The 27355-nt window shown below is 38.1% G+C and overlaps 6 protein-coding genes across 8 annotated transcripts; 4 read left to right on the plus strand and 2 right to left on the minus strand.

Annotated features, from left to right (window-relative positions):
- Positions 1-3051: 3051 nt before the first annotated feature.
- LOC106643068 (uncharacterized) lies at positions 3052-5964 on the plus strand. Its single transcript, XM_014358041.3, has 3 exons — positions 3052-3273; positions 3383-3654; positions 5096-5964. Exons 1-3 carry the CDS (start codon positions 3173-3175, stop codon positions 5911-5913), a joined length of 1191 nt encoding a protein of 396 aa, XP_014213527.2. The 5' UTR covers positions 3052-3172; the 3' UTR covers positions 5914-5964.
- A 3500-nt stretch (positions 5965-9464) lies between these two features.
- LOC106643076 (uncharacterized) lies at positions 9465-11535 on the plus strand. Its single transcript, XM_014358052.2, has 2 exons — positions 9465-11203; positions 11405-11535. The coding sequence occupies exons 1-2, from the start codon at positions 9541-9543 to the stop codon at positions 11494-11496; spliced, it is 1755 nt and encodes a 584-aa protein (XP_014213538.2). The 5' UTR covers positions 9465-9540; the 3' UTR covers positions 11497-11535.
- Positions 11536-13619: 2084 nt separating this feature from the next.
- LOC106643067 (uncharacterized) lies at positions 13620-17891 on the plus strand. Of its 3 annotated transcripts, none has more exons than XM_089589149.1 (5): positions 13620-13669; positions 15122-15751; positions 15823-16911; positions 17015-17264; positions 17333-17891. In XM_089589149.1, exons 2-5 carry the CDS (start codon positions 15143-15145, stop codon positions 17458-17460), a joined length of 2076 nt encoding a protein of 691 aa, XP_089445275.1. In that variant the 5' UTR covers positions 13620-13669; positions 15122-15142; the 3' UTR covers positions 17461-17891. The 3 variants fall into 3 exon arrangements, with proteins under 3 accessions (XP_089445275.1, XP_023248378.2, XP_023248382.2); XM_023392610.2 differs by lacking the exon at positions 13620-13669 and adding an exon at positions 13762-13992; XM_023392614.2 differs by lacking the exon at positions 13620-13669 and adding an exon at positions 14166-14259.
- Positions 17892-17994: 103 nt separating this feature from the next.
- Tes (testin LIM domain protein) lies at positions 17995-21790 on the minus strand. The gene is made up of 6 exons (XM_089589147.1): positions 21291-21790; positions 20636-20843; positions 20269-20561; positions 19392-20119; positions 18654-19221; positions 17995-18582 (listed from the first exon to the last, which is right to left on the minus strand). The coding sequence occupies exons 1-6, from the start codon at positions 21372-21374 to the stop codon at positions 18214-18216; spliced, it is 2250 nt and encodes a 749-aa protein (XP_089445273.1). The 5' UTR covers positions 21375-21790; the 3' UTR covers positions 17995-18213.
- Positions 21791-21970: 180 nt separating this feature from the next.
- Positions 21971-27131, plus strand: LOC106643065 (uncharacterized). Its single transcript, XM_089589142.1, has 6 exons — positions 21971-21991; positions 25911-26129; positions 26315-26377; positions 26448-26625; positions 26685-26903; positions 26977-27131. The coding sequence occupies exons 2-6, from the start codon at positions 25926-25928 to the stop codon at positions 27048-27050; spliced, it is 738 nt and encodes a 245-aa protein (XP_089445268.1). The 5' UTR covers positions 21971-21991; positions 25911-25925; the 3' UTR covers positions 27051-27131.
- On the minus strand, positions 22958-25561 carry LOC106643066 (putative ATP-dependent RNA helicase DDX55 homolog). Its single transcript, XM_014358038.2, has 7 exons — positions 25165-25561; positions 24964-25071; positions 24615-24887; positions 24192-24550; positions 23925-24122; positions 23162-23852; positions 22958-23078 (listed from the first exon to the last, which is right to left on the minus strand). Exons 1-7 carry the CDS (start codon positions 25261-25263, stop codon positions 23040-23042), a joined length of 1767 nt encoding a protein of 588 aa, XP_014213524.2. The 5' UTR covers positions 25264-25561; the 3' UTR covers positions 22958-23039.
- Positions 27132-27355: the final 224 nt, after the last annotated feature.

Consider the following 27355-nt stretch of genomic DNA (forward strand, 5'->3'; position numbering starts at 1 on the left):
ATGCCTGTAATGTTACATTTAAAAATAAAAATATTTATTTTTTATATCTTATGTTTAAAATTATTTGCCACGCCACAGAGTATTTTTTATTTATTACATTATTTTTTAGTACCAAGGAGTTGTTTCTAAAAATAATTTATTAGTGTTGATAAGCTTTAAGAGTAAAGTTATCATATCTTACAATGTGCAGAAGATCCCAAGCGGATATTATTTCATGAATAAAAAGTAAGAGCTGGTATAATAAGAGTTATAAAAGTTCAGATTTTAGACAAGTAATAAAGTTTAGTCAGTAATATTTTTTTATTTAATTTTTTTTCGTTATAAATGTAATTCCAAAAAGCATAGAACAATATGAAGTCAATGGAAACAACTGATAATTAAAAATAAAATCACTTATTACATTTTACTATCTCAAATCTGAAATGTTACAATTCTTATGATCAGTTATTTTTTATTCATGAAAATAATATACCCGCATGACTATTATTAAGTATTAGTGCACTGCCGTAAAACGAAATACATGAAAAAATTAATCAATTTTTCAACATTATAGCTAATGAGAGCAAGCAATAATAAAAAGATAGAACCTAATAACAAGATTAAACCTATTGAGATTTGATGAAAAAAAAATTTTTTGTTAAACAAATCAATAAGTACCAAATAATTCATGCCCAACCAACCCGGTAGATTAAAAAAATAAATAAATAAAAAAATTTTTTTTTAAATCTCAAATAATCAATTTTTCTACGCACAACGTAAAAAAAGCAAAAGTAAGCATATGTGGTCGATTCTACCTTAAGGTAGTAGTCGATCAAAAACACTTTTCTTACGATTTTTCTAAAATTTTGTGTGTGCCTTAAGATTGCTATTATTTATCATGAGCCAAAATTTGAAGAGGCTTAGCGGTATAGTTTTGGAGATATTAAAGTTTTAATGTTGAACTTTTAACACAGGAGGTATAAGAAAGCGCCGGATTGGGGGTCGATTTGTGAACGAAATTGCTTATATCTCTAAAACGCTTCTTACAATGTTTCGTAAAAAATAGTATGATATAATTTATATTATAAAGCAACTGTGGTTCCAATTTAAAAGGGCTCAGCAGTATAGTTTTGTTGTTCGAGCTTTGCAAAGTTGATAAATTCAGTGAAATTCGCTCCTACAACGTTGTCATTTTTCGAGATAGTTGTCGAAACGATATATATAGTATACGCATACGCTACAGCGCATTATGGCACGCACTGCAGAGTGCTCGACTACTACCTTAAGTGGCCAATTTTGTGCCCAGGGCACATGCTACTACAAGAAACTAAAATTGAATGTTGAAATTGCGTGAAGTTATGTTAAAAGTGTTAAACTTTCTTGGAAAAAACTTTTAAGCTTTATATGTACATTGACTCCTTAATAAGATAATAAAGAAAATATAGTCAAAATATCTCTTCCATACCTTGTCCCAATCTAAATTTCACGCCTAAAATCTCCTTGTTGGAAAGAAAAGCTTTTCTGCCCTGTCCTCGCACAAACATTGTCAAGTATAGACGTCGTATGCTACATTTATGCCATAATAATATTAATTTTTAATCTATAAGCAAGAGTTTTCATCAAATATTAATTGTTCCACAATAAGAACTGAAATGTCGATGATAGTGGAAATCACTTTGAAAATCACACTGTTGTATTTCGTAACTCCTTTTAGTGGGCACTTTTTAGTCTCACATGTTAACAGTACAAACGCACAATCCAAAGTTGTAAAAAATTCTAATCTCTCTAAATGACACATATTTTAATTTTCAATTTCGTGTGCAAAAATAGGACCTACTACTCTGTTACTCATGTATGTAAGGAACATTTTTTTTCTTGTATTATTTATTGACGACAGGTGTTTTGTAAGCAAAAAATCGTTTATATTACGTCTTCGAACCGCAAAAGTACTCTAAAGCCCGAAATGTCACTTCCGTACCCCTCAATGGTAAAAGTGTCTCTTCTTTTTCTAGCTTTCCTGCATCGGAACTGTAAAAATCTAGTATTGTTGGGATAAAACATGAGACACGGGTCTTGGCGTTTGGTCTAATTGGCAAGATACGTCGATGAATATCAGTTGTACTTCCAACACTAGTAGCGAAGGAGTACATTATTTTAGATGGTCCAAAATAGACTCAAATGACTGCTGAAATAAAGCTCTATTGATTAAAAAAAAAAAAACTTGTTGAATTTGGTGCCACCAATCAAAAGATATATAGGGATTTTTTTTTAATTACGAATGTCCGCAAAAGCCTTCGAAGTCTCATTTTTAACGATTTTTATCGCTCCTACTTAAACAGCTATAACTTTTGAACGGAGGCACTGTAACTGAAATGAAATTTTTTTTTTAAATCAATAGGGCTCATTCCTATAGCTTTTATTTTATTTGGATAAAAACACTTTAACTTCACAAGCAAAAACTTTGTAGTAGAATCGCTTTAGATATTTGTTGTGGATGGTATTTGAGATAGAACTACTATGAAAAATAATGTTTTCAACCAAATTTTTTTTAAACGATTCTTTAAGGCATTTTGAGCCACTTACGACAGAATCACCCATGTATGATTCCTCACAGCCGCAACCCCCTTTTTGGCACTTTGGTGGATTTTCCCCGATTCATTGGCCAATTTTCACATAAGCGTAAGAAAGAAAGAAACAGACAATATGTGCACGACCTACCACTAGGTATATAACATATACACAACATCCCCGACAGTGCAGGGTGGTGGGTGGGTGCACTGTAGGCGCTTGCGCAAGCTCTAAAAGTGGGGGGTGTATAATAGGGTGCAACTTTCAAGCTCGCGCGAGAGTGTCCGCATGCACATACACAATACTCACAGGCATGTTCTCTCCACCACTGCCGTGTGCATCGCAATATGCAGTCGTCCTGCACTGCAGATTAAAAAAAAAAAAAAAAAAGCTCTCTCGCGCGCGCGCCACGGGGTATGTGAGCACAACCCACTCACCTCGTCGGCAGTACAGAACCGTCCGTCCGTCAAATTTCTTCTTTTCTTCTCTCTGTCTATCTTTTCTTTTCACTCTTTTTTCCTGGCCTATATACGCGATGATCGTCAATTAGAAAACGGTCCAAGACGGGAGGCAAAACGACCGCAGCAGAAGCCCATACCGCAGCTAAGGGCTCGTCCACCTGAGGATGAGCAAAAAGGGTGGCTACTACTGCGCCTTCAAGAACTGCCGGGGTCTGTCGAGGCGCGACAAGCGCAGCTTCTTCCGCTTCCCCAAAGATCCCCAGAGGCAAGTATATCCCTCGCGTGTGTTTCGCAATCGGCCGCCACGCGCCGTGTATACTTACATAATATGAATATTGTGTGAAAAAAAAAAAAAAAAAAAAAAAAATCTCTAGGTCGAAGCAATGGGTGAGGGCGTGCGACCGGGGGGACCTCCTGGAGAAGACGCCGCTCGAGTTGTTCAACAGCTACAGGGTGTGCGCTAAGCACTTCGCCGACACGATGTTCCTCAACGACCTGAGAAACAGACTGCAGCCGAATTCCGTGCCGATGCAGCTCGAGCCGCCCGAGGAGGCGGCCGCCGAGGACTCGCCCGACCAGCAGCTCCTCCAGTCCGACACGTGCCATCAGGACACCGTTGCCAAACTGCTCGGCAATTGCATTTTACGTGAGTGTGGTTTTCTTTTTTCTTTTTTTTTTTTTTTTCTACTCGTTACCTTACGTGCACTTGTGTCGTCGTGACATTTGTCACTGCGATCACAATGCTGTACGGTTATCGATTTATTACCGCGGGTATAATATAGGGTTTCAGCCGCGGCGAAGCGGTCCGTGAGTGTTGATGTAATATTATACGTACTTAAGCTGCATGAGTTGTTTATATTTTAATAAGGATTTGAGCTCGGTAGTCGAAGGTTGTTATTTTTGTTTCAAAGTAATTTTTTATTTGTATTTTATAGACGGTTTGTGAGTGAATTCAAGATAAAAGTATTAGTTTAGAGATACAAAGTTTAAGCTGTTCAGTTCAGAACTCTGTTTTTTAGTTGGGGGATTTCTACGAAACAGTCACGATAAATTGAGATGAGGTTTTTTTTTAAAAGGTAAAAAATATTCAATTGTCTTTATAAATATATATATATATATATTTCTTCTAAAAATACTGAGCAAAAAATTGTTGTATCGGTGGCAAAAAGTGGAAGAATTTTTTTCCAGTTTTTAAAAATATAAAAAATTTAATTTTGCTCATGAGAATATTTCAATTTTACGAATAAAAAAGTTAAAAAATTATGTTTCGTTTTTAAAAACGTAATACATTGAAATCGTTATTGAAAATTAAGTATTAGAGACTAATTAAAATTATTTATGATTTTGTCTCCTTCATTCATAAAACGAGAGTTTTTTTTTTTTTAAACTTTAATAAAAATATCATGCTTACTAAGCTTTGTTTTACATGGTAACACAAAACCCACTAAGATTTTTTACGAGATTATCACTAAACATGCGCACGCTAAAAACGAATTTTTTTTTTAGTTTTATTTTTTCGATAACGCAAATAACAAAATTATCGTTTTTTCGAATTTTTTTTAACAATATTAAAAAAATTTAAATTATTAATATAATTCAAATTTTTTTTTTTTAACTGAACAGTACTTGCGACGTATGCTTTGTTTCTTAATAGACGAAATAAAAAATTCATATTTTAAATTAAAAAACGAACAAAAAATTATAAATGATCTCGTTTTGTTTTAACAACAAATTAATACACAATTTTTTTTTCCATTATCATAATTCCGTCAGCGAAACAACAAAATTCAAGAGAAACACCATTAAATTTAGTTGTTTTAGAGCCAAACAGAAAAAAAAGAAATGAAAATTCAGACGCTCTTGAAAGAAAAAAAGTGACTTTCGTAGAAATCCCCACCTATATAGTTTAGCCCAAATATCATAGCCACACATATAGCTTATAGTCTTAACGTTCCATTAGATCTATAGTACCATACTTACAAATATCGTATAAACATGAAAGTACACTCTGTATATATATAACATGCACGTGTTGTTTTTTGTTGTTGTTGTTGTGTTTCCCCTTCTCCTCACGCCGTCTTCCACAGAAAAAATCTCGGCGGACGAATTTTTCAAAGCCACGGGCATCCGAATAAACGAGCCCGCCCCCGACGAGTGCCCGCAAAACACAAACCAACACCCATCACCCGACCACATTTACTCGAGCAAAAAATCCAACAACAACAACAACAACAACGCAACAGCAGCAGCAGCCCTGGCCATCGACATAGACAACGACAACCCGAGCAATTTCTCCATCGAGGCGCTAAGCTACCACGACCTCATAAACTCCCTGCCAACGTCGCTGATCAACGCCCCCGGCGCCGAGTCACCCGAGCTCCCCGACGACATACTCGACGACCTGCACCAGCCGATGCTGCTCGGCAACATAACCAACGCCTTCGACTCCCTGGAAGCCATCCGACAAGCAGACGACCGAGTCCGCATCAAAGAGGCCTGCACTCAGACCGAGGACGACGAGGACAGCGCTTGTTGCGACAACGACTACGGCGTCTCGGTGGAGAGCACGGTGATGAAGCCGGGCAAGAGGACGGGGAAGCACCTGCGCGGCGGCAAAGGGGACAAGGCGAGGGAGGTGGCACCGGGGTGCCGGAAGGGCGGCCTGGAGAGCGTCACCCTCGAGCAGTACGAGCTGCTCACCGAGAGGTTCTTCCCGAGGGAGACGTCCGAGTTCATAAAGGTGCAGGCCCAATTGTTCAAGAAAAAGACCGCCGACCGGGAGTACACGCCGGGGTTCAAGAGGCAGTGCCTCGCCCTCTTCCTCGCCGGGCCGCGCACCTACAAGAACTTGCAGAAGCTCTTTTGCCTGCCGGGAGTGCGCGACCTCCAGACGCTTAAATACTGAGCTGGGAGTTTTTTTTTTTTTTTTCCAACTCATCTAGATGTTTTTGTTTTTGCAAGCTTCGCGTCGTATATTACATATGTATAGTGGAGCGAAAAAACAAAACAAATTAGTTTTGTTGACAAGTACATCTTTGTGATGTGCGAATAGCGAAAAAAAAAAAAAAAAAAAAAAGGTAACTATTAGAGTAACGACGAAAGTGTATACTTAGGTTGTAGAATGCTTGTGTAAAAAAATAAACAGAAAACCTATAGATGCTAACGAGGATGATGATATATATTATAGTGAACTATAACATAATTATAGTGAGCAAAGGAATCGTTTTAATAGATTTATCAAATAATATATATATATATTAATAATAGCCATAATAGTAATATAATCAGACGCAATAGTGATATTACAAATATACATATTATACATACACATTACATATATATATTTGTGATACTCGTAGATTGTAATATATTTTTAAGCTGTGATTTAGTTGAAGCGTTAAGTTTTGCATTTTTAAATGGTAAACAAAAAATTTTTTAACTTTTATATAGGTTTTTACACGTAGATTTTTAACATATGCGTAATACATGTAGATATTAGGCGTTTTTATGATGTATAATATACGTAGTTAGGTGAAAAACAAATTTTTTCATGAAACACTCATACACATCACACACATGCTCTTATATTAGTTCTTAGGTGCAAAGGTATAATGTATACATGCATGCGTATGATGTACGTTTACCTAAAAACGAATACTTACCTATAACGTCAATAGTTGCTGTTGCGTTGGAACATTTTGACTCTCGTGTGACGACGTCAATAATAAATTTTTTAACTGCACAAGACTTGATGCATTTGCATATCAATCCAACGTAACTTGCGACGATCCAAAAGACAACGCAGCTTTTAAGATTTTTCATATACATACATTTACTTATAAATATATATATATACATATATACATAGAGATTTAGCGGACTGAGGTTCGGCGCATAAAGAAACTGTAATTTACATCCAAGCACGCAATAAAAACAATTTTTTATTCTTTACAAGTGCGACTCTTCAGTCATTTCATATCCTTCTTTGTATGTTTTTATTGGAAAAAAGGGGCCAAATCCATGCAAAAATGTAAGTTTAAATACATTCTTTTGATCAATTAATATCAGTACCGTTAAATGGGTTTTGGGCTATTTTTATGAACTATCGTTATTTAGATCATATAGTAATTGAGTTTTAGACATAACAGTATATGAATTCTAAAATATAAAACATCAGGAGCTATAATAAATTTTCCTCGATTATACGTAAATCTAAAACAGAACCGATTTGTTGATGTGTTAAAATATTTTCTTTAATTTTCAGAGCATCAAACAGGTCGCAAAAAAGTACACAAAAACAGAAAGTTTGTATTTTCTGTATTTTTTTTTTTTTTTTTACAACGTTAGTATTCATATACTCAGTAAAAAAACTATTTTAAAAATTATGTTTAACTGTTCGTTGTCTTCTAGTACATCAGGATTGTAATTTGAATGAAAGTCAACTATATCGACTATACAACAACCTTCAATAAAAACGTAGGTAAACCAGCCTCTCAAAAACGCCCGAGGTAGGAAAAGTAGTAACTATTAAAAAGAACTTCCATGATTAATTATCACTATCTCATACTTAACTTTTAAGATTTATCAAAAACTTATAGCTATTAATAATTGTTAATAATAGATTATTTTTATTGTTTTATATTTTGTATTAGATGGAAAAAAAAGTAATAAAAGATAATAAAAAATATGTTCTTGGGCACGGTTGGACCGTTTGATCTCGCGAACAAAAAAAAAGTAATAACTAATAATAAGGATTAAAAAGTTTTAATACTAACTTTTGATGGACAGTTCTAGATGTTAAAAACTGTTATTATTTTTTTTTTATTTTCTACTAATTTTAAAAAGTAATTATAACCAACTTATCGAAAGAAATTATTTCCGCTTGGGACGCTGTGAAAAACAGTAGGTAATATTTTTAAGCAGATTAACCAAAAGAGTTGATCGTTCATTTATCAGAAATGTGTCCGATCAAGAATTTTTGAAAATTTCCGATTCGCGCCTGAGATGTTGCCAATTTATAGTGCAAAAAGATTGAAAAATGGCGGTTTTTCTATGATTTTTCGTTCATTACTTGGCTTCTCATTGGATATATAGAACTCAAAGACGAGCTCAAAATTTCTTTTCGAAGCTTAAGATCCATGCTTTAAAATAAGTTATGGGGTTCGACGTTCCGGGCGAAGACGAAAACTATGCCCTTTTTTGGTCCCAGACGAAAACTATTCCATTTTTGGTCCCAGGCAAAGACTGCAGTGTCCTTTTTTGGTCCCAGACGAAGACTGTGCCCTTTTTTGGTCCCAGACGAAAACTATTCCATTTTTGGTCCCAGACGAAGACTATACCCTTTTTTGGTCCCAGGCAAAGACTGCAGTGTCCTTTTTTGGTCCCAGACGAAGACTATGCTCTTTTTTGAGTCTAGATGAAGACTACTCCTTTTTCCCGAGTTTGAACGAAAACCGAGACGAAAACTATGCCCTTTTCTCGCGTCCGGACGATAACTATGCTTGTTTATTAGCTTGGATGAGAACTGTACAGTTTTTTTGCATCTTCGTATAAATTATTATTGTTTCTGTTCTAAAATGACTAATAAAATATTTTACGTTTACAGTATCAAATTAACCATATTTTACAAAAAATTGAAAAGCGTAAAAGAGAATTTTTCATAATTTTCTTATAAGCATTTACATTTTATTTTCGAAGCAAATAGTCTTTTACCGATTTTCGGTGCTACTGGCACCTCGACTGGCACCACGATGATACCGCTGTACCCTCCTCTTCATGCTGTCAAAAATCATCTACTTATATAAATAATGTTATAAGAATTGCCATATCTGTTAATCAAAGTATTCAAGAGTTGTATATATAATATACACTTGAAGCATTTAATTTTATCATGGAAGCACTTGAAGTTCTCAATCTTAAACGTTAAATTTGGATTTACGTGAAGTGTTACTAGCAGCATTGCTTTTGTAATTTGGTGATCATGTGAATTGCGATGTAAGTACGAAGTATGCGATGCTCCTGCTTCCAATTTTGTTTTGTTTAAAATTCAGGTGTGTGTAAGAATTTGTAAACGTAGTTCCAATAAATCCAAGCTTAGGGAAAAAGGCATAGTTTACGTCTGGACTCCAGAGAAGGTCATATAATTGTCTTCGTCCGAGACCAAACACAGCATATATTATAGTCTTCGTCCAGGGCGTCGAAATAACGTTTTTAGAGAAATGCTTTACCACTTCTAAGTTATATTTTTGCGTGAAATTAAGCTAATTAAGTTGTTTTTTTCGTATTGACATGTGCTTTTTTAAAAAAATATGTAAGAAAACGATGAGACATAAATAATTTTATTCCCACTATACTAACACTCATAGTTTATAGAAACGCGCCAAATTTTTTGCTGCTGGCGATATGATGCGCGCGCTGGTTTAGCTTCTGCTACAAGTAACAAACAGACGATGAAGTTATACCGATAACAAAAATGTCAAAGCGTTGTGAAAAAAAGTTTTGATTTACCAAACGTGCAATTTAAATCGTCAGGATGAACATCGAGAGTAAGATAAATGTGCACCAGTCGTCCTTGGTCGGACTGAAAGCAGAATTGTTGCGGAAAAAAAGCGAAGTCGAGGAAGCAAAGGCGAGCCAGCAAAATGTCCAGTACCTCAACAAACAGAGGGAAAAGATCAACAGGAAATCACAAAAGGAGCAAAAAAAGGAAGAAAGAAAAAAACGAAGGGAGGAGAAAGAAGAGAGGGACGAGGATCCCGAGACTATGAAAGCCCACAAAAAGTCACAGCTGATGCTGCAGGCAAAATCTAGGTTATACTCCCAGCTGTCAAAGTCACACACCACCATCAATCCAAATTTCCTTGTGGATTTCGAGAACAAGCCAGACTGGTCGGATCACTCCGATGAAGAGGACAGGTGTAGAGATAACGAAAAAGACGATGATGATTACGCGAGTGACTACGATGATTCTGACAGTGAGTGGGTGGAGTACACGGATTGCTTTGGGCGTTCGAGGAAGTGCTTGCGCGAAGATCTGCCAAAGATGCGGGAGAAGGATGATGATCTGAGAAAAACAATTGTAGAGGTTCCACCAAAGAGAGCTAAAGAGCAAGTGCAGTTTTTCGAAGACAGGGAGCCCATGAAAGAACCAACTATCGACGTCATGAGGAGGAAGTGGGAAGAACAAACTGCTAAGCTAGCCAACAAGGCTGACATTCATTATCAGGATATTCTGTTTGACGAAGCGAGATCTCATGGTGTTGGGTATTTTGCCTTTTCTCAAGACGAAGAAGAGAGAGCCAAGCAGCAAGAAAGTTTGGTCAAATTGAGAAAAGAAACTGAGCGAAAGCAGCAGGAAAATCAGAGAATACTGGAGATGAAAGAAAAAATACAGCAGAACAGACTGAAAGCTGCCAGAATCAGGCAGAGGCTCAGAGCTGGACTGCCTCTTGAGGATGCTGAGGAAGACAAAACTGAAAACAGTAACGAGGCATCAAATCAAGAAGACAATGGCAAAAAAGAGATCGTTGTGGGAAGTGTAGAAGCTCAGAAAGAGAAAGAAAATGACGAGAGCAGTAAAAATGTCGATAGCAAGGAAAGCAGTCAGGATGAAGTAGCTAGGAAAAAACTTGAAGTTATCGAGGACAAGGTGAAGGCCTTTGGTGAATTATTGGGTAAAAGAAATAAATGGTATGTCATGTCCCAAGATGAATGGGTGCAAAAGAAGAGAAAAGAAAGGATAGATGAGTTTGCACCAACATACAAGAACTTTGAACAGGGTGAAACTTTAAATAGTAATAGATCCTTGAAAGATTCAACAAATATAGGCGAATCTTTGAACGAAGACTCGGATGTGATTGATCATAAGGCTCCACATCAAAACAAATCGAGTGTTATGGAACCTGCGCCACAACTTTTCAGTGTAGAAAGTTTTGATAGGTCTGTGCCACCACCTTTGAATATAAATTTTACAGGACCAATGCTACTATCTACAGATTACATAGGACCGGCACCTCCTACATTGACTGAAGAATGTTATATTGGACCAGTACCACCACCTTTGGAAGCTTTTAGAGAACCGGTACCTCCTTTATTGCCTAATGAAGATTTTATAGGCCCCGTACCACCATCTTCAGACAATTGTATAGGACCATTATCTCCACCTGCTCCAATAGATATCCCACAAATTTCCAAAGGTTGGTATAAATATCAAGGTTTTTCAATATTTTATTGACTGCAACTTAAAATTTTTAAGTACATCTACCATTTGTATTAGAAAAAAAAATCTTAATTTTTATCAAATGAATTTCATTTAAAAAATATTTTATAACAAGTTTCTGATTCGAAATATTAGTTATATATAATATTCAATTAACAGCATTATTCATAAATTTTAGATTTGGTGTCCAATGTAAATGTTGAGGATCAGATTGCTGCTGGATTGAAGTTTTTGAGACAACAGTTTGAAAGCAAACATCGTAAGAGATAGTGTCTAATGAGAAATGTGTGGGAGTATTGTGTACATATTTATGACAAGTTAAAAAAAATTAAATTAATGTTTTGTATTGTAATTTTTGTGTGTTCTTGGTGTGAATTTGGATACATGATTGTTTCACAAATTGCTGCAACGTAAAACAAATTGAAGTTAATTTTATATAAAATTGAAAACTCTCAACTAAGTAAAATTGCAGCATATGTAATTATTTAACGAACACGAAAAATGTTCAACGACAAGCAGTGCAGTATGGGGCATATTAAAAAGTGATCATTTTATCTCTTATGAATTATTATCGCGTCACGAATAACAGTTTCGAGCTATCTTATTAAACATCTAAGTACTTACGCATTTTTGTGATTCAAAATTGTTTTAGCATAAGTCAACTCCTCTCCTCTTAAGCATTAAGTACACCTAGGTATGTACACCTACCACTTACTGCCTCAATTCTTCATCGGCTTACACTAAATCGCCCTGGCAATTAGGAAAACAACTTAAGATTCCAACTCTCAGATGATATACTAGGTAATGATAATAACCGAACTGGACCTTAAGTACCTAGGTATGTATTACATCATTAAATAATCGTAAAAACCAACCACATAAATATACTTGTAAAGAGGAAATGCATAAAAAAATTAAAAAAAAAAAAAAACCCAGTCAAATCAAGTATATTGGATTGTATGTAAGGTAAGGGTGCCTGTACATGGAAGACCTGTTGTTTGGCAACTTCCCGTCAAAGCTCTCTGGTCTCATCGTCTCATGAGAGTGAGAGAGAGAGGTTCATCACGTGACCCCATTTACTGAGACCAGAGAGCTTTGACGGGAAGTTGCCAAACAGCAGGTCTTCCATGTACAGGCATCCTAATAAATATACACAGTATCCAATGTATTTCATTGCGTTTTTAAAATGAACATGCATGAGTAAAATATGTACATACTACTCATAATATTATTAAAAATTTAACCCTTAGAATGGTTGTCGATGTATAAACACATCACTTTCTGATGATAGTAATGCTTAGTTTTTTTTTTGCTTTTATAGCTAATAGTAATGCTTAGCAGTCTGCTAGCAGAATACAAACATATCGTTTAGTTTCACATATTAGCACAGGTAAGTATTGCTGCGATCGCTTTTTCAGCTTGTGCACGTAGCGAATAAAAAAGATCCTACAAATGGTATCACATTATTATCCATGAGTGTAAGTAATAAAGTAAGAGTTACTTCAAATATTAAAATTATTGACACAATTTGTGATAAAATAAAAAATAATTGCAGTTAAAGTTTTTCAATGTTCTATTTTATTAAAAAAAAAAAAAAATAAGTGTGAGTAATCCATAGGAGAACACGATTAAAAAAGAGTTACAAATGACATGAATCCTATGTAAGTACTTGCAGTATAATTCTGAAATATTCAAAAGCGCGCGCCTTACAAACAACAAGATGGCATCCCGTCATGACCCTGCTAATTCAATGACTTGATCAATACTTAACGAAATATCAAATATTTCCAGGCTCACCTATATTTTTGAAGGTACCATCTGAAAGCTGAGATGTTTTTCTATAAAACAGTTACAGTCCTGATATGTAATTCCTCGATCATTGTTAGAAAATACCGATGTTTTCACGTTGCTCCATGAGAGGCTATGTATAATTTACGAACTTTGAGAGCAAATATCTCAAAATTTTCAAGGGTTAGAGGGGTAAATAAGGACACCGTTGGAATCAGCGTGTTTTTATCTATCAATTAAGCTACCTGTGACCTCCTAACTCCTCCCGCTGGAGCCCCCTTAAGCGATCGAGTATCAAGCAATGATATTCCAAGTAAGATTGTTAGTATAAAATATTATTTTATTAAAGCCAAACTCTTCAAATTATTAGATATAAGTCTTATAAATGTACCTATTACCTCGCATTTGGTGTGCAATCCTTATTTAATAAATAATCGGCTTATATTGGATGAGTGTTCAGTTATAGGTACCTACTGTCCGGTAATGTGAAAAGTATCGAAGTAAAATATTTTGAAGATTGAAGTGTACAATAGTATACTTATATTATATGGTATGGAAGAGGGAGAGAGGGAGACGATTTTTTTTTAATCGCAGTTTGCCGGTCAGGTCTGCAACTGCAGTCTCCTCTTTCAATGGCTGCCGCTGCGTAATATGCGTAAGTATACTTTAATGATATTTGTTGCCCCGCGAGGGGCGAGGAGTTGCCGACTTGGCGCGCGCCTATAGGTAAGTCAGTAGTCAGCCAACTCGCGAGTTGTCCCGCGCAAAGTTACTTACCTTGATCGATTCACGAGAGGAAAGCTCGATATTGTTTCGTACACCATTATATACACGTAGCGATTTTCATCAACGCAAATCTAACGTTATACAAAAACATTTATTATTTTTTACTTAGGTATTAGTACTTCCATTAGTTGTAATCAGATAGTGCACATTAATCCCGAGAAAAAGTCTCCAAGTGCCGCTGCACGCACGAAGGTAAGCCAGAATCTTTGGTTATGACGGCGCAAGAAAGAGCGCGCGAGGCGATAAAACCTCGTGCGCCCACGTACATCTATAGATATATTATACATGCATACTCATATACATGTGTAGATGTGTATATCAAATATACACATGTAAAAACCGCAAATTGCGTACTTGAATCTCTCTGTTTTGTTATGGGGTCGGGAAAATAAAATAGGTTTTCCCGCCGCTGGATAACTTAACCTCCATAACCTCGAGGTCAACGACCTTAGTGAGCAGGTGGAGTATTAATAAGCAAGTCTTACGTGCATTATTTTTTTTTTTTTTCTTATTGTCGTTGTAGAGAGGTGCGCGCGCGACAAGGGGTTAATTTGTGTATTGTTAGCTGCTGAACGCATTCTCTACGTGATTTCCTCTCGAGCAAAAGATAGTCGTTTCGATCGTTCGTGTACCGCCTTCGCTGTTTGTTTAGCTAACTGTATACCGTATCATTATACATTTGCAATGCTTATTACGATATTTAATAGGAGGATATATCTAGATTTACCGCTGTACAGCAGCTGCGTGCGTTGCATACTTACGTAGGTACAAGTTGGCACATGTATGTGGTATGTGTGTGGGTGTGTGAGTGTACTCTATCCGCCCGTCCGCCGTCCGGTTGTTATCACGATAGCGGCGGTGCAGGAAAAGAAAAGTACACCTACCAAGAAATCTGTCGGTCAAAAGTTAAAATTCTCTCGGCAACTACGACTTGTGTCGTAAATTTTATTGTTTTAGCGTCACAAATGTCACAAATATTCAATGTTTTTACAAACTTGATCCAACGATATTAGCCCAAAGTAAGACTATGCAAGAGAGTTCTGAAATACTACTTGCATTCATTCGTCAATCCATTTAACATTCGAGATAGCGTGACTTCCTCCTCATCCATAACATTTCAGTGTATGTGTACGCGATAATTTCCCAGTTGCTGTTGAGATTTGCTAGTGTTCAGACTTTTTTATTATGCCGAGGATTACGTTTAGGGGTAGTCTGTTTTGATTTACGTTTGGTTCCCATAACTTAAGCATAAAGTACATGTTACTACAATAACTAGCATGTCGATGTCAAAGTCAGCATCTCATCGATTGTGTTGTTGCAGATAACCTGATTTGACTGTAAAATGGTTGAATCCGAACACAGCGAGAGCGAGACTAAAGTCCAACAGCAGTCGGAGAATAACATGGAGACGAGCCAAAATGTTTGCAAGCGGTCCAGGACTGAAGTGGCTGAAGAGGAGATGCCGAGTAAGAAGCCACGCCTGGACGAAGCTGTAGTTGGCGAAGATAAAGTTGTTAAGCAGACGAATGGAGATGCCAAGGAGTCAAATGGTGATTTGACGAACAAGGACGAAGCAAACAAAGATGCTGATTTGGAAGAAAAAATGGAGGTTTCGGATATTGCTTCCAAATCTGATGATGTAAATATTGCTGAAGATGGTAAGGCTGGTGAAAAAGCAGTAGACAAAAAAGAGGAGGAAAACAATGAAGGGGGTGCTAAGAATGATGGCCAAGAGGTAGAGAAACAATCGAACACTGTGGATAAAGATGCTGAGAAAAATGTCAAAAATACCAAAGATAGTTCAGAAAAGGATGAAGGAGAAAAAGATGTTGAACAGGATGTTAAAAGTACTGAGATATTTGATTTGAAAAGCACTGCTGACAAAAAAGACACCATTGGTGTCAACAAAAAATTGACAACTGCCGAAAATGATGACAAGACCAAGTCGGAGGTAAGAAGACTTTATTAATTAACTACTTTGTTTGGAAATGTTAAATCTTTAATCTGATGTTTTTTTTTAAGGATGAAGTTTCAAAAGAATCTAAAGATGATTCAAAGGGACCTAAAGAAGATTTGAAAGATTCTAATGAAGACAAAAAAAAAATCAAAGAAAACTCTAAAGAAACGAAAGAAGATGCTAAAGAATTGAAAGAAGATGCTAAAGAATTGAAAGAAGATGCTAAAGAATTAAAAGAAGATGCTAAAGAGCCGAAAGTAGATGCTAAAGAATCGAAAGTAGATGCTAAAGAATCGAAAGTAGATGCTAAAGAATCAAGAGAAGATGCCAAGAAATCAAAAGAAGATTCAAAGAAAGCTGAAGGACTTAAAGAGAAATCCAAAAAAGTTACAAACGAAGAAAAAAATATGAGTAAGACCTCTAGCAAAAAAAATTCAGAAATAATACACGGCATGGAGCTCACAGTAGAAAATGCCAGTGATGAAGAATCCAAAGAGGAAGAAGAGAGTGAGAAGGAAAAAAGTTCGAAGCCTAAAACAAAAACCACAATCGTCAGAGAAAAACCAAATGAAGATGAAGTCGAAATGGGTTCCTCGGAGGAAGAAAAATCTGAGTACAAGGTTATGGAAGCCAAGACCAAGCCAAAGGAAAGTTCCAAGACTCCGGCAAAGCCAGTCAGGAAGCGCGGCAGGCCCAAGAAATTGAGGGACATGACTGATTCAGATAAGAGTGCCGAGTCTAATTCGGAAGATGATGATGATGACTATTCTCCTAAAAAGAAAGTTAAAAAGTCTCCTATTGCTAAGAAGACTCCTTCCAAAGGGCCGGAAGGTAGTAGGGGGAGAGGTCGCCCTCGAGGAAGGCCGCCAAAAACTCCTAGGAAAATAGTGGCTGAAGAAGAGGAGGGTGAAGAAAAAGAGGAAAAAGTTGAAAAGAAGGTCGAAAAAAAAGAAAAGAAGGTTGAAAAGAATAGTGAAGATGCTGAAAAAAAAGAAAAAAAGGAAGAGGAGCAAAAGAAGGAGAAAGAGGATAAGGATTCTGAAAACCAAAATGATTCTATTAACGATGAAAACTCAGCTAGCGAGGTATCGGATGAAAAAAGTGATGACGATGAGGATGAAGACGTCAAAAGTGGGAAGAAAAGGAAGGCTAGTGTAAGTATATCATATTATTATTTTATTCTAAAAGTACTTTATATTGACAATTTATGCTTGTAATGTGCAAGAATGATCTTATGTTTTTGATTATGAATTTCAGACTCGTAACATCAAAAAGATAGAGAAATTGAAAAAATTCATCAGAACTGCAGGAATACGAGTGAAATGTTACAACACTCTATTAAAAGATTGCAAGACAGATGCTGCCAAAGTAAGACGTTTGAATGCATTCCTTGAAGATAACGGAATGGTGGGGAGTCCGACTCTGGATAAATGCAAAAAGCTGAGAATAAAAAATGAAACAAAAAAAGAAGTTGCAGAGTTGGACAAAAACAACGTGATCTCTGAAAGTAAGTGTTTCAAATAATTGATAAAGATGAATCTTGGTGATTTTCTAATTAACATTTGAAATTTTTAGCTCGTTCCACCCGAGGAAGGCCGCGAAAGTCACAAATTGAGCCAACATCTGATGTACCTATATCCCCTACAAAAGCTCGCACAACTCTAAAAAAGATCAAGACTGTTGTTGACAGTGATTCCGAATAAAACTGTAACTATGTAGTTTTGTACAAAAGAAGAGCAAAAATTAATTCATAATTTTCAATAAGAAATCACTAAGAATTCTTAGCACTGCGGGGCATGTAAAAATTTTCAATTGGAAACAAGTTGCTTCTGTTGAAGAGAAGTAAGTTACACATCTAGGGAGCAATAGTAAGGAATGCCCCAGATCGCACCTTTGTTGTCATCCGAGGCTTTCTTCACTCCCTCCCGTGATGTGTAAACAATTTAATTTTCTTTTTTTCGTCGTATCTTGGCATCAACGCGTTAAGTGAATAATTTCAAAATAATTATGATTATTAAATTAAATATAATATTTTACCAAGTTAGTAATATTTCTAGTTTCACGTTATGTATAATATTTAAGGATTTCAATGGATTTTGCTGGATTTGTTGAATTGAAAAAAAAAAAAAAAAAAAAAAAATCACAATTTGTTGCTGTTGTAATGGCAGAAAAAAAAATGTGATCTAACAAATCCATGTAGTACACATGTGTATAAACCAGAGAAAAAAAAACAAGGATTAAAATTTGTAATATTTACTATTGACTTTTTTGGAATTAATCGTGAAACTAATATATTGTAATCGTTATGTAATCTAGTACGTATAAAACAAAGAAACTTAAATGATAAAAAGCCCCCTTTTTTCTTTTTTGCGTTTGACTTTATAATACAAAATATAAATTAATTTGAAATGACACCGTTGAACTGGTTAACTCGACACGCGGATGCTCGCAAAATTTCATCTGCCCATTTTTTTCCTCTGCAAGAATTCAGCGATGCATTCCTTGCTGCAGAGCAATTTGTTTTCCTTGACGGCTATCTGTCCGCCCAGAAGGCTCTTTTTGCAGGTGAAGCAGCAGAAGCAAGTATCGTTGGCGTGAAAATCCAAACCCTTAACGGCAACACCCTGCTGATCCGCAGCAATGACGCTGTCACAGGCGTTGCACGTCTTGGCGTAGTACTTCTGATAGCACGGCAAACAGAGTGGCCGGTCGTTTTCCGTGACGTACTGGCGGTTTGCCAGCGGAGTGTCGCAGTCCCAGCAACAAAAGTGCTTTACATGGTAGTTGTTGCCCTCGGCCACAGTATACTCCCGTACAAAAATGAGCTGCGAAAAAAAAAGTAATACTTAATTTCCAAACCAAATGTACACTTTAAAGGATTAGGTATTGCAAGTACCTCGTCGCAAGCGTGACACCTCGGGATCTCCAGGAGCTTGGCCAGGTCCCTCCCACAGTAGAGCCTGCCCTTGTACGTAAAGTACACTAGATCGACGAGCAGCTCGTTGCAGGCACAGCACTTGAAACAGCCGGGATGCCAGACGGCGTCCTTGATCTTGTCAGCAGTGACGACCACCTGACCTGGGTATATGTCGTCCTCGCACCTGGTGCACTCGCGTCTCCCGTGTGTGCTCATCTTCATAGCCTGGAGCTCGTTCTGTAGCTGGTCAATGTGCTCCTGGTTCTGGTAGACCGTCGAGGCGCCGCCGACAGCTTCCTCCGGGAAAACTGGATTGTTCAGAGCCTCCGAGTGAATCAGACTCGATTGGACCGGCAGCGAGGTGTTCAGCTCGACTGGGAGCCGCTCGGCGCGTGTACCGTAGACCGACTGGTTGTTTCTCACCGCGCTCACGTCCATCGGGCTCCCAGCTGCTGTTGTTGGCTTGCTCTCGAATTCTTTCGCTATTTCCGCGCTGCATCTTTTTATATCCTCGGAAGCCGAGACTGCAGCCGACGGATGCTGGCCACTGTTATGATTAAAGAGGGAAGACGGGCAAAGTTTAGAGCCGCGTATTTCGTTTGTAAATAACGTGCGACGCTTCATTTTAGTAATTAATATATTTTTTTTACGTCAATTTTCAACACGGAAAATAAAAGCGACTAGCGATATATTAAAAATAATCACATCCGGACTCACCTGACGACAAGGTCTCGGGGAGCCTGCCGGCCGTTGCCGTACTTGTCGCTGAGCTTTCCCCTGATGTGGGCGAGCCCGTCCTCGTCCAGACTGCTGCCCACGATGTCGCCGGCGTTGACGTTGCTCGGCGGCAGTAGGGCCTCAGACAGCATTTGCTCGGCCAGTTGGGCACAGCTAGCTGCCGGCAGCTCGCTCGAGAACTCCAGGCCCTGCTCGACCTGTCCGCCGAGACCTTCCACGCGAGCTTTTCGTATTGCTCGAGCCGTGCCTGCCGTGCCGACCTGGACCCGTTCCTCGGAAGCGATCAAGCCAGGATTTCTGGAGTACCTCAACTCGCAGGGTGACGGTAGTTGCTGTCTACTCGGTGTCAACGGACAACCGGGAGAATGACAGACCCCGGCGGGCACGTCTGTCGACTGAGCCAAGCTAGCGTTGCACGAGACGTTGGCCAGGGCGTGATGGTAGCGACTAGAGTCCGCGGGCATGGGACCGCTGCCGATAACCGGAGATGCAAACTTATGCACTGGTTCGCTGGAACCTGGAGGCACTGCAGTGTCTGGTGACGGCCTATCCGGCAGTCCCTTGGGGATGAAGCTACTAGGCGTGCGGAGGCTCGATGTGCCGTTGTTTCTTGTCAGCTGCTGGCTGTGCTGGGGACTGAAACGCTGGACGTCCGTGGCGTTGGCCGGTGTCATCAGGGACTGATCGAACGGCCGGATGGTCATCAACTGCAACCAAAATTTCAATGCGTTCATCAACGTGTATCAAAAGTAGATTTGTGTCAAAGAGAGTACGCATACGGTCTGAATCTCAATAGGTGAAAGTCAATTCAGGGGGAATTATAGAGTATAGAGGATCAAACCGGCTAAAAGCCTACCTTGGAAACCCTGCCCTGTCCGGCGCATCTCTTGAGATTGTTGAGGTACTTGTCGAACTCCTTTCTCTCGTCGTCGTCGAGGCCGGTGCAGGCCGTGTGGTCGATGTCGTGCAGAGGCAGCTGCTTCTGGAGCTGTTGCTTCCTGAAAGCCGCGCCCGACGAGCCGGAGATCGGTAACTTGTCCAAGGGCAGGGCCTTCATGTAGTCGGCGGCCAGCTCCTCCGTCGTGTCGGGTGGCACCCACTCGAACGAAGTTTCCTCCTGCGTTTGCTTCTTGTCGTTTACTTTTAGCACTTGAAGGAAAAAAGAGGAAATAGATTTTTTTTTTTTTTCATCAATTTTCTATCAGATTCGTCGCAGGACTTACAGACGGAATTGTTTTTCCTCCGGCTCTTGACGTTGGGCCCGAAGAGGAGCTCGAACTGAGGGAACTCGTCGTCGTCAAAGTCGTGCTCGTCGCCGCGGCACTTGCAGTTTTTGCATATCTTGCGCCAAAAGTGCAGATCCAGTCCGGGACACGACGACTCGCAGCTTAGGCACGGGGCGCCGGCTCCCACCTCGTGGCCAAGGCGTTGCTGTTAAATAATATTATTGTATTTTAAATGTTATTTGTATGTTGTAAGTTTGCCGACTCTTTGGGCCCTTGCTTAACTTTACATGATGGTATATTTAACAACATTGTTTTGGCAAAAATTTATAATGATGAATCATATTTTCGAAAAAAAAGTGCTTAGATGCGAATAAAATAATTTTGTCCGAGTTTACAAGGTTACAGGTATATGATGAATCGAGAATTCTCATAATCGTTCTATTCATTTTTTTTTTTTTTTTTTTGACTAGATAATTTCCAGTTTCGATTTCTCACTCCCGACTTTGGCCAATTTAGTCATCGCGCACACTGCGAGGCGATTTTTACGTTCCAGCTGTATATGGTCAATTTAAATCATTGCCTTGCTAAAGGTGTAACAATTTTATTTTTTATCATTGGTAAACTTAAAAAAAAAACCATTTGCATGTCATACCTTTCGCTTTCGATTTTCGAGCTCCTGCAACCATTTGGGCCTGTAGTCCTCCTGTCCCGCCTCACTTGCACCACGATTACTCATTTCGAACCCTCGAATGCGTGTATTTTTATTTATGTCCTATACTTACTGGAAAACAACACTTTGACACTCGGACACGAGCAAAGTTGCCAAAAGGGCATTTACCTACAACTGTGCCACTTACGCACTATTAAATATCTTTATCCGATTTTCGCGATAAACACACGCGCTCGTGAAACACGAGTGCATACAACTGCAGCCCAAACAATATAAACATAAGCCGTGCCACGTCTTGTAATTAATGCCTAAATGTACCGAGACACACACCGATCCAACTGCAAGGCGCCCCTTGAATTGTCAACTTGTTACACCAACTGAAACCAATAACCAATATCGAAACTCTATATCTAAACGCTTTCTTATCAACGAGAGAGAGCCCGTACGTCATCACCCCAATCTTGACACACGTTGTGCTAGAGTAGAGAATGACTAACATGAAGCGTACATCACATGCCGCTGTTAGTCATACCTCCTTTGCTTATACTTTGCTTTGTCTCTCCCTCTCTTCCAGAAAAATATGTCTCTCCTGCTCTTTTATTCCCCATCAGCTGCAGCTGCTGCATCGAAGAAGAGAGGAGAAGAGAACAAGGAGAAAAATGTGTATACATAGTATATTAGCAGTAAAGCTCAAATCTTACTTTTTGCCATCATTAAATGATAGGGGTGAAGATCAAAAGGGTCAGTCCCTTTTACGCTAGTATAAGTTGTATATTAGATTTGTTTATCTCTCTCCTCTGTCACAAAAGTTCCTTGTTTTTGTTCGATCGATATGTCAACTTGGTCTGTAGCGAATACAAAGAGACATCAAGGTCTTGCAGCTGCAGTAGCTTTGAAATCGGAAAACACGTTTTTTTTTGTTCATTAGTAAAATTTTTTTTTTTTTTTTAATAAATCACCGGGTATAAACTTGTCGGTGTTAATTATAACGAGCGCCAAACTCTTGAGGGGTCCATTTATTAAAAGTGCTTCTAAATATTTCGTCAAGCGCGCCGAGTTTTGCCGCCTGCCTCCCGCATCGGCTTCTTTTTTATTGTCAGTTTGCCAAACCGGCAGATCGTTTCATTTTCGCTTCCGTTGATGTACTGTTTTTTTTTTTTTAACGTAAATTTTCCATAACGATTCTGGAAAACAGAGCTCGTGTTAGGATTGTTGGAGCGAGCACGTATGTAAAGGAATTTGGAAAAGCTTTATCGTCGCCGTGTGTTATCGTGTTTTCTAGTTTAGATAACGAGAGATTAGGGTGGTCACTTTTTTTCGAGTCCGATGATTCCGAAAATTCCGATAACACTTATTTTTAAAGAAAGTCATAAGTGCGTTAAGAAAGTTGGACTTGAAACTTGTACTTTTGTTGCAGTAAAAAGTACTTTTGTACTTTTATCACTCACAACTTTTCCAAAGAATTTTAGAGACCCTAAGCAACTAAATTTTCTTTTCTTTTACAAATATTAGCTCTTTTTAATTGAAGCTCGTTAAAAGGATAAGACCCCCGGATACACTTTTCAAAAAACTATATGGGCTACATTTCAAGATTCAAAATAATTGAGAAAGCAAGAAATTTCATTGGAAATAAAAACGATCCATTCGCAAAATATGTACAAAATTTATTGCAACTTCAAATGTTTTTATTTACATATGTACAAACCTGCACGCCGCAGAAAAATTTATTCATCATATACCAAAAGCTTCTTCGAAATCTTCCTCTGAAATCTGTGAATGCAAAATTGCATAAAATTATTATTAAAATTACAGCAGGAACGTATATACACATACATTTTTATCTAACACCTTACCTTCTTTTTTTTATATTTCTTCAACAACGCAATATCGTTGGCCAACTCTTGAACCTCTTCTTCGCTCAACTTATTCTGACGCTTTCGCTTTCCAGCTCCGCTTTCCATGCGCTTGCTTTGCTTGCTCTTGCGCCTAGTTTTTCTATCTTTCCGCTCTTGCCTCATTCCTTTGGCCACGGACCAGGCCTCATTTTCTTTCATTTTTTTCTTCTCTCTCGTAGGCCAAACTCCCGTTTTTTGATACTCACTCAGTTTTTGTAACCGAGCGGTCTCTCTTTGTTTGTTCTTATAAGCCAGCGCATTAACGTCAATGTCTACTCCCTCGAACGACGATAAGTCTCGTCCTTTGGCTTCTGGCATACGAGGAGCTTTGAGTAAGCCAAATCCCATGAAGAGCTGGCCCAAATCCATATCTTTAAGGCGTAAAATCAAATTGCACTCGTGCTTTTGATAAGCTTGCACGTGCGATACGACGGCACGATTCGCTTTATCAAACACGAGCCTGTCGTTTTGCTGGAGCTTCCTCATGCACTTGAGGCACTTTTCGACAAAATTCTGATTCAAATCCATCTTGAGCTGTTGCAAATCTACTTTTTGATTTCTCTTCAAGAAGTCGACGTAAGCGTCCTCCATTTCTGACAACAGCAGCAGAGCATTGCCCTCGTTTCCTATTCTTGCAGTCCTCCCACATCTGAAATACATTTTCCATGAAACAAAGTGCACAAAAATGTCAAGGCAATCAACCAAATTGTTACACACAAACCTGTGAACAAAACTACTTGCGGTGGCTGGTGCATCGAACTGAATGACCCAGTCGACTTCTGGAATATCTATTCCTCGAGCCATTACATCCGTGCATATCAAAATGCCACTTTCAAGAGCGTGAAACTCGTCAAATATCTTGTGCCGCTTGCTTTTCATTTTGCCATGTAAGGCCAAAACTTTTGTGGCAGTTAACATCCTGAAAATAAATGACATGAGCGTGTGTCGTGTTTTATTTCTTGATAACATTAAATTTTGATGTACTTACGTTTTTATAACATCGCTGAAGTAATCAACACACGCACAAGTGGAAAAGAAAATCATGTATTTATACTTTGTTCCCTTTTGTTTAATTAAATTAATGATGAACGCTATCTTTTTGTCGGGATCGACTATCGAATAGTAGTTGTTTAAAGTCGACGGAGTAGACACATTCTCCGTCTCCTTAATGGTCACGCACTCAGGGTTCCTCAATCCAGCTCTGATCAATTGTTTCACCTCTTTGGTCTGGGTAGCGGAAAATAAGCCCGTTCTCCTTAAACGGGGCAAAAAACCGAGGATTGTGTTAATCGTTGTACTGAAACCCAAATCTAACAGCCTGTCTGCCTCGTCCAAGACTAATAGCTCCTAAAATGTAAATTAATGTTAAAATCCCCCATGGTGAGTATACCAATGCACTAAAATAAATTACCAAAGATTTAACAGCTGTAGTTAAATTAATTTCTTTGCAATTGGTCAAAAGATCCTCCAATCTTCCTGGTGTGGCCACGATGATATTTGCGCCTTCCCTTATTTTGTCAACGTCTTCTTTGATGGCGTTGCCCCCAACCAACAGCACCTGTTTCAAGGTCGGTATGTTGCTAAGAAACTGCCCAAGGACTTTGCTGATTTGTGTTGCCAATTCCCTCGTTGGCGAAATAATGACTCCTCCGATTTCGAATTTCTTCCACTTCTCTTCTCTTTTCTAGGGTTTATCATCTTTTTAAAATTTCTTATATCAATAAAAAAACGTAACGCACACGAAAATAAAATGCAAATACCTGCATCAGCTCCAGCATTGGGATGACAAAGGCCAGAGTCTTTCCACTTCCCGTGACGGCTTCGGCTGCAACGTCCCTCCCGGTCAACAGAAGGGGTATACTGGCAGCCTGTGCAAGAAAAATTTCTATTTAACTTGTTCCGAGGTCGATTGTCTTTTGAAAACAAAAGAACCGAAAATAAAACAAAAAAACGACTGTTACCTGCACTGGTGTCATTGAATCGAATTTCAACTCTTTTAACGTTTTAAGAACGGCGTCGCTCAACTCGATCGCCAGATCCTCCCACTTGTTGAACTTCATGTTGAAATTGTTTTAAAAATCAAGTCCTGCCGAAGTTTTTTAGTTTGTTGTCAAATGTTACCGCAATCCGCATGTCTTTTGCAGGTATAATCGTGCAATACAGGTCTGCACGTGCACTGCATCAAGGAACATATTGGGATCGGCCCCGTAGCACTAGCGCCACTGACGTAGGTTAATCTCCGTAAAGTGTCGAGTTTCGAAAATGGGGAGAGAAGGCTCGTTACTATCAGCGTCACCAGCTTTTCTATCCTTACACGTTGTGGCGCGATTCCGAAGTTTCGAGAGAAGGCTCTCAACTCTCAAGGGCCAATCCCAATTCCCAATAGGATAGGTTATACCGTTTACACACGTTATTCAAGCGTCTTATATATTTATATCTTTAATCACGTGGTCGTACAAGCATGCTGTGTGTGCACACAAGCAGCGCATTTGAAATTTGTTTTTTCTCGTCGCACTACTGTCGCAGGCCGGGCCGAACGTCACTGTTCGTTCTAAAAGTGTAAGATATTTGTAAATTTACTTACTTAGTTTCGTTAGGACTAGCGTGTAACGTTAACCATGTAGAAATCAGTAACATCTTTCGACTCTTGTGACACACCACTTACTCTCAATTTCAAATTCCGTTTTGAGTAAGAAAAACATAATAGTCTGTGAAGGAAATCATGGACTCGGCAGCGAGTACAAGCTATCAGTACATTAAGAAAGAGATGTCATCGGCGATATCAAGCTCTGGTAGCGAGAGCCAAATAACGCTGTGCATTTCAGGGGATTCTGACACTGATGATGTCAACTTCACCGTGAGCCTACCTGAGGAATTGCTCCCCGTTGGAAAAGTGGAGAATCTCGAGGATGATGATGCTGCTGAGGTTTGCCTTGTTTAACTTTATTTCTTTATTGAATTTCATGAGAAGTTCAAAGTTTTAACATGCATGCCATTGATTGTACATTGCAAGAATTTTTGTTAGTTACTTGCTTTCTGTAATTTTTCCATCGACAAATTGCTGTACACGTTCAAAAAATATTGTTACTTACGATTCTCTATACTTTCCAGGAGATCGCTGCAAGTTTTAATGATAGTCCATCCGACTTGTATGTTTACAATTTGAATGCTGAGGTATTGTAAAAATATTAAGTTGATCATAACGAATTATAATCATTAAATCACCTGTAAAATTTTGTATTAGGGAGATGTAGTGAAGGGAGTTTTAAGAAATTATGATGATAATGACGTTCAGAGTCAAAGTAACGATTCGAGCAGCGATGAAATAGTAAGGAGTACCAAAAGATTGAGAAGAATCAGTACATCCTCGGGTTCTTCGACGGATCCCGATCAACCGGTTGCTTTAAACATCTCAAAGAGAGGTAATCTGTTCAAAATTAAAATTTTTTCTAGATTTTAGCTAAAGTTACTTTCATTCCAGATCAAAACTATAATTTAAAGAAGCGTTTGAAAGCACTTTCTTTCAAATTTCGCAAACATCAAGATTTTTATGACTTGTTTAAAAGATTTCCAGACAAAATTCTGAAGTATTTAAATAGACTACAGAAAAAAGAAAATGACAATAAATTAATAATTATGAAACTCATGGTGTATGGAGAGTCCTTAGATTTAAATGGGAAGAATGTGATTTCTCATGAAGGTATTACGCGTTTCAAATATTGTTTTGGTTACTTAATTAAAATTCTTACTTATTTTTAATATCAAATTTGCAGCAAGAACAACCCGATCATGTTTACCACCACAGTTCTCAATCGAGGAATTAAGAAGTTTAAATCGGAGAATGTGAAATGTACCCATTTATGTAAATAGTTAAATAAATTATTGTAAATACTTGGAGGTTAATGAAACACATTTAACTTGGTCTTCAATGGATTTATTTGATTTATTTTTTTTTTTTTTATTTCTCTTCCATATAAAAGTTGAATAATGCCACTCAATGTGCTTCAGTTTGTTGTTTTATTCTTTTACTTCATTATTTTATGTACACGGTTGAGTTCTCGAGGCCATAAAAGTTTCATCTCATTCATTTAACGGATATCATGAACACCAGCCATGATTGTTAGATTGCACTATGCAGATTGCAAGTTTTGG

This window comes from Copidosoma floridanum, unplaced genomic scaffold, assembly GCF_036245765.1.
Source record: "Copidosoma floridanum isolate Cflo_tuat_1 unplaced genomic scaffold, Cflo_Japanese_pri ptg000007l, whole genome shotgun sequence".
Taxonomy (NCBI): Eukaryota; Metazoa; Arthropoda; class Insecta; order Hymenoptera; family Encyrtidae; genus Copidosoma; species Copidosoma floridanum.